The 4682-nt window shown below is 41.2% G+C and overlaps 1 protein-coding gene across 1 annotated transcript in view; it reads right to left on the reverse strand.

Annotated features, from left to right (window-relative positions):
• OPTN (optineurin) overlaps nucleotides 1-4433 on the reverse strand; it is a gene marked incomplete at its 5' end in the record, with an annotated part of 5095 nt that extends 662 nt beyond the window's left edge. Inside the window, 5 exons of the mRNA XM_010081672.1 lie at nucleotides 731-861; nucleotides 1569-1727; nucleotides 2350-2443; nucleotides 3490-3639; nucleotides 4318-4433. Coding sequence (XP_010079974.1) covers nucleotides 731-861; nucleotides 1569-1727; nucleotides 2350-2443; nucleotides 3490-3639; nucleotides 4318-4433 — 650 coding nt within the window. The remainder of the gene's footprint in view (nucleotides 1-730; nucleotides 862-1568; nucleotides 1728-2349; nucleotides 2444-3489; nucleotides 3640-4317) is intronic.
• Nucleotides 4434-4682: the final 249 nt, after the last annotated feature.

The following is a 4682-nucleotide window of genomic DNA, read 5'->3' on the forward strand; positions in this document are numbered from 1 at the left end:
AATTGACACGAGCAGGATTTGGGCAGCTACACACCTAGGGATCTGCTGCATGTTCCTCTGGAAAACTCCGAGGACTCTGAGCTATTCAGGGCAAGCTGCAAATTTGATTGAAGTAGAAAAGCAAGTTATACCAGAAGAAGGGTTCTGTGCACAGTTCATGTGAAACGTAACTTGATTCTGAAAATTCTGGGCACTCTTCTTGTACCCATGGCTTCCACAAGATGAGTGGAGGACAAATAGTTAATATTTATTTTTTCTCTTTCACAGCTAAAAGTGCTACAATGGTGCAATTCCAGGGTATCACAGTACTTGGAACTACGGGTACTCACTTACCACTGCCACTTGGAGAAGCAGCAGATATCCCTGGCACACACAACAGAGGCTTAGCTGCAGATTCACCACTCAAACGGAGGCCAGAACTCAAAGAAACTCAAATGAATCAGCAGGGACAATTTACTAAGTATGAATCATCCAAAGTGAAAACTTGCTAAGGCACCCAAGTAAGAACTAATACACCTTACAGAGATTCTATCACAAAATTGAAATGAGAAGTCAGCCAACTAATTTTTTCTCTTTTAAAATTCAAATTAACCAAGAAATAAATGTCTACCAAGTTGTTTGCCTGTTGTTTGCCTTTCTGCTGAGATGCTAGCAAGACAATGTTGGTCAGCTCCCGCGCACAGGGTAACAAAACATTCCAAAGGCAGCTCAGTGAAAAGTCTGTTCTCACCGGTCAAGATCTTCAAGGTTTTCCTGCTCTTTTAGCAGGTATGCCAGCTGGACAGCCAACTGCTCCTTCTCCTCATGGATCTTCTCTCTTGCTGCTCTCTCAGCATGGAAATCAGAACGATAAACTTCCATCTGATCACAGAAATGAAATCATGCTGAGAATTAGTAACTTAGACTGAACCACAGTCATATGCTATATGCCAAAAGAGCCAATCTGTATCATAGCCTGCATCTACTTCAAACACTCCTACAGCACCTATATGCTGCAAAGCGAAGAGCTGCACTAATTACAAGGTGAAGACTCAGTAGTTTCTGGATTCTGTGTAAGATACTTCAAGTGTCTTATTTGGGACAGTGCTATTGCCCTCTGCTGTACAGAGGCAGAAATGATGCACAGACAAGCAAAGAGAAGGTGACTTGACTGATGACGTAGACAAATCTGTGGCGCACACACAGTGGAACCAGGCCAAGATGCCAGTTTTCTGCCTTAAATGTGAGGCAAACCTTTTTTAGTCACTGTTTACACACACTGGTTTGAATAAAATCATCCCTAAAGCATATGCAGTGATTCTTCAGACAGTGGTTTTAAAAACGCAAACACATCTATTCTCAGCTTTTGTTTGTTGTGCCAAACTCCAGCACACACATTTCCTCCTACAGAGCCCTAGGATTCGGTGGTAAAGGCTCTGGAAGGATCTGCAAGGCAGGCTGAGCAAGGGAATTATGCTTTGGAATTGAAGAAACAAATAATTCAGTATTCCAGAGTAAGCCATTAAGTAGCTCCTTCTGGTTTCTGGATATCAGGTGGTGCAACCAGCCAGTTTCTGAAGAAGAGATACCTGAGCACGGAGCACAGCCATGGTTTCAAGGTCCTCCTCTTGCTTAGCAATTTTCTGCTTCATTTCATCTATCTGGAGCTGCTTTGCAGCAAGTGCTTGTTCTGCCAGCTCCACCTTTGCATTCAGTTGTTCCACCACAACTTTATCCACTCTGTCCAGCTGCAAGGAAGAACCATGATTATGAGATGAATTCAAAGTAAAAGTTTGCTTCTTACTCCTCCTGCCCTTGGAAAAGCTTCCATTTTTGGTCATCAAAGGAACTTGGACTAAGACTGATATTTTAATTTAAAGATTAGTTTTGAGCTTTCAAGCTACAGTGCATCAAGGCAAAAAAGAACTCCCTAATGGACACTGCAAAGGAATTTTCCAAAATTTTACAGAAGAATCTGTCACTTCCATGGAGCCTCAGTTACAAACAAGACCTCACTGCGGCAGGCATTCTATTTAAGATTACAAAGATGTTTAGAGGTCTACCTTTCCACATTTATAAATTATGCTGCAGGAACACCTATATGCCTTTGCATATCACTGGTCTTCAAGGACTGGATTCCATACTGCACCGCAGATTAGACCTTATCTAGAAAACACCACGGAAGTACTGATCTGTGGATGAAGTTTTCTATAACTGGCAGCACAGGATCTATGTTTATGAGAGCAATGCTGGTATGTTGCATGCTCTATTATGTGGAAGGGAAGACAATTGTTTCCTGCCCAAATTTGTTCTCTCATCCCTTCCCGCTCCCCCCTAATTAACTATGATTTCTTCTTACGTAGAGTTTACCTCTTTGAGTTTCATTTCATCGATTGTTTTCATTGCCTCAGTGAGTTGTGAAAGGAGCTTGCTGCATGCATCCTGCAAGCTACTATATCTTGCCCTGTTTATGACAAGAAAAGAGGTGAAAGTTTGTAACACTTAAAAATTCTTTGAAACCTAAATGATCTGTTAGTATTTAGAAAAAAGCCACCACCAGCTCCTTGCAAATGAACCTGCATTTCTGATGAGAAAAAATCATCAGAAATGATGATGCTCCATCACTCTTCCAGTGAGTTGTGTGCTGCAACTATCCATGGACTGAGTCCAAACAAATGTCCTTACTGATCATCTGCATTTCAGACTGAAGAATCCATCACCCAATATTTTTATATCAAGCTCACAAATTCTGTTCAAAATTTAACACCTCTCTTAGGAAGACATCCAAGTCGTGAGACCTCAAGTGAAAGAGAATTCATCAGAGGAAGAACTAGACACAGACTCCAAAGATAACAAGCAGCTTCTCCAGCCGCTTAAGCCAGGACCTTCAGGCAGTTCAGCCTCTCTGTACAGCTTGGACTGACATTTTCACATTCCTTACATGGACTGCACATGAAAGGGAGCAGGGAGGCAGAGCAAATAGTGTGTCTCTTTACTTCAGCTTCACTGCACACTTACCTCTCCCAGTTGCAAAAGTATTGTAGGAACTGTAGACCTCTTCATTAATGTCACTTTCTTATCACTGTCACCACCTGACTTGTGCCTACCCTCCAACCTGTGGACACACATACCCCTGCTAGTCAGTGGGATAGCTGTTGTCACTTTTCTGCTTTCTCCGCTTATATTTTATACCTGACCTTATTCCACCTTTGACTTTGCGACAAAAGGATGATACAAGTCAGAGCTTACAGCTCAAATTTTCCTAAGTGAGGGGCTCACTAGATGAAAGGATACAGTTTGGGCCTAATGTGGACACTCCAGATTCAAAGTGACATAGATGCTGAGGTGAATGCAGGTTTCTAGTTCAGACTCTACAAACATACATGGATTCAAAGGGTGCAGAACACAAAACTTGTATTTCAGATTCAATTCGCCTTTGGCCAGGTTCCCTTGGACTTCCCTTCCTCACTAACAATACCTCCCTGGAATATAAAACCAAGTCATACTCACTTTTCTTCATGTGTCTTGGCTTGTTCCAGCTTGACCTCTGCCTGCATGCTCTCCACCTGAAGTTCCAGCTTCTTGATGGTGTATATTAGCTGCTGTTTCTCCTCCAATTCTGATGCAGCAGCTGAGCTTCTTCTTTCCAGGACTTGGCACCTGACAGAACAAGGAAAAAGGTTTGATCTCTCCTGCTCACCTTTTTCTGATGGATTTGGCACACTACGCACAATACAAGAAGAATCTTTGTATGGTTCATTTTAAACAATTATTTTGATGAAGAACAAGGAAGAATAAAAATGAATGTATACACAACCATCAGAAAACAAAGTTACTGAAACCAACACTTTCTTACTATTATGAATGTCAAAGAACTAGAATTTGACAGAAAACTAAGCAACTGAAGTGAGGGTCTTGTAGCCACTTTTACAACCTGTGCAATTGGTCTTCAAAAGCACAGACAGTTCATGTGAAAAGGGACATAAGTAGGTTACTTAGCTTCTTCCCCTAAGACTAGAACAGGTTTTGATTACATGAAGCAGAAAACAGGAAAGATTAGCCTTTACATCATGAAGGGTTGAAACCCAAATCTTAAAATTCAAGGCACTGGGGCTCTATTTGTAGAACTAGGTTGGCAGCTCAGATTTTCTGACAATTACTGTATTTCTGTACTTTCATCTCCACTTACAAAGAAAGAGAAATCTTTTACAGCATTTCTATGAAACAGATATTTAAGCTGATATTTGCAGAGCTGGTGAGTTTCCCAAGGTGGGAGCTGTCATACAAATAAACATATACTGGGTGTCACAGAAGAACTTCTGTTTTTCTGAACCTTACTTTTCTTGAAGCTTCTTCTGAATCAATTCTGCTTCTTTTAACTTCTCATGGGCTTCTTGAAGCTCTTTAAACAGAGCACAAACTTGCAAATTCAGAGCTCCTACCTCACTGCCAACCTGTTGGAGAAGAAATAAGGAAAACTACATATGGACAATTCAAGACAGCAAAGTTGCAGGTTAACAGACATCTAACCAGGAAGTATCATTCTTTCTCTAGAGAAAACAGTGTAAGTCCCTAGGTAGGCTGCCAGTTTGCTAGCATCAGTGAGCTCTTTCAAAAGAGGTGTGACAGCAGTTGTAGATCAGAAGAAGCAGTTCGAAAGTAGAGAAGTAGATGAGGCAGACTAAAACTTTAGACTTTTTCCT

This window comes from Pterocles gutturalis, unplaced genomic scaffold (genome assembly GCF_000699245.1).
Source record: "Pterocles gutturalis isolate BGI_N339 unplaced genomic scaffold, ASM69924v1 scaffold21151, whole genome shotgun sequence".
Lineage (NCBI taxonomy): Eukaryota > Metazoa > Chordata > Aves > Pterocliformes > Pteroclidae > Pterocles > Pterocles gutturalis.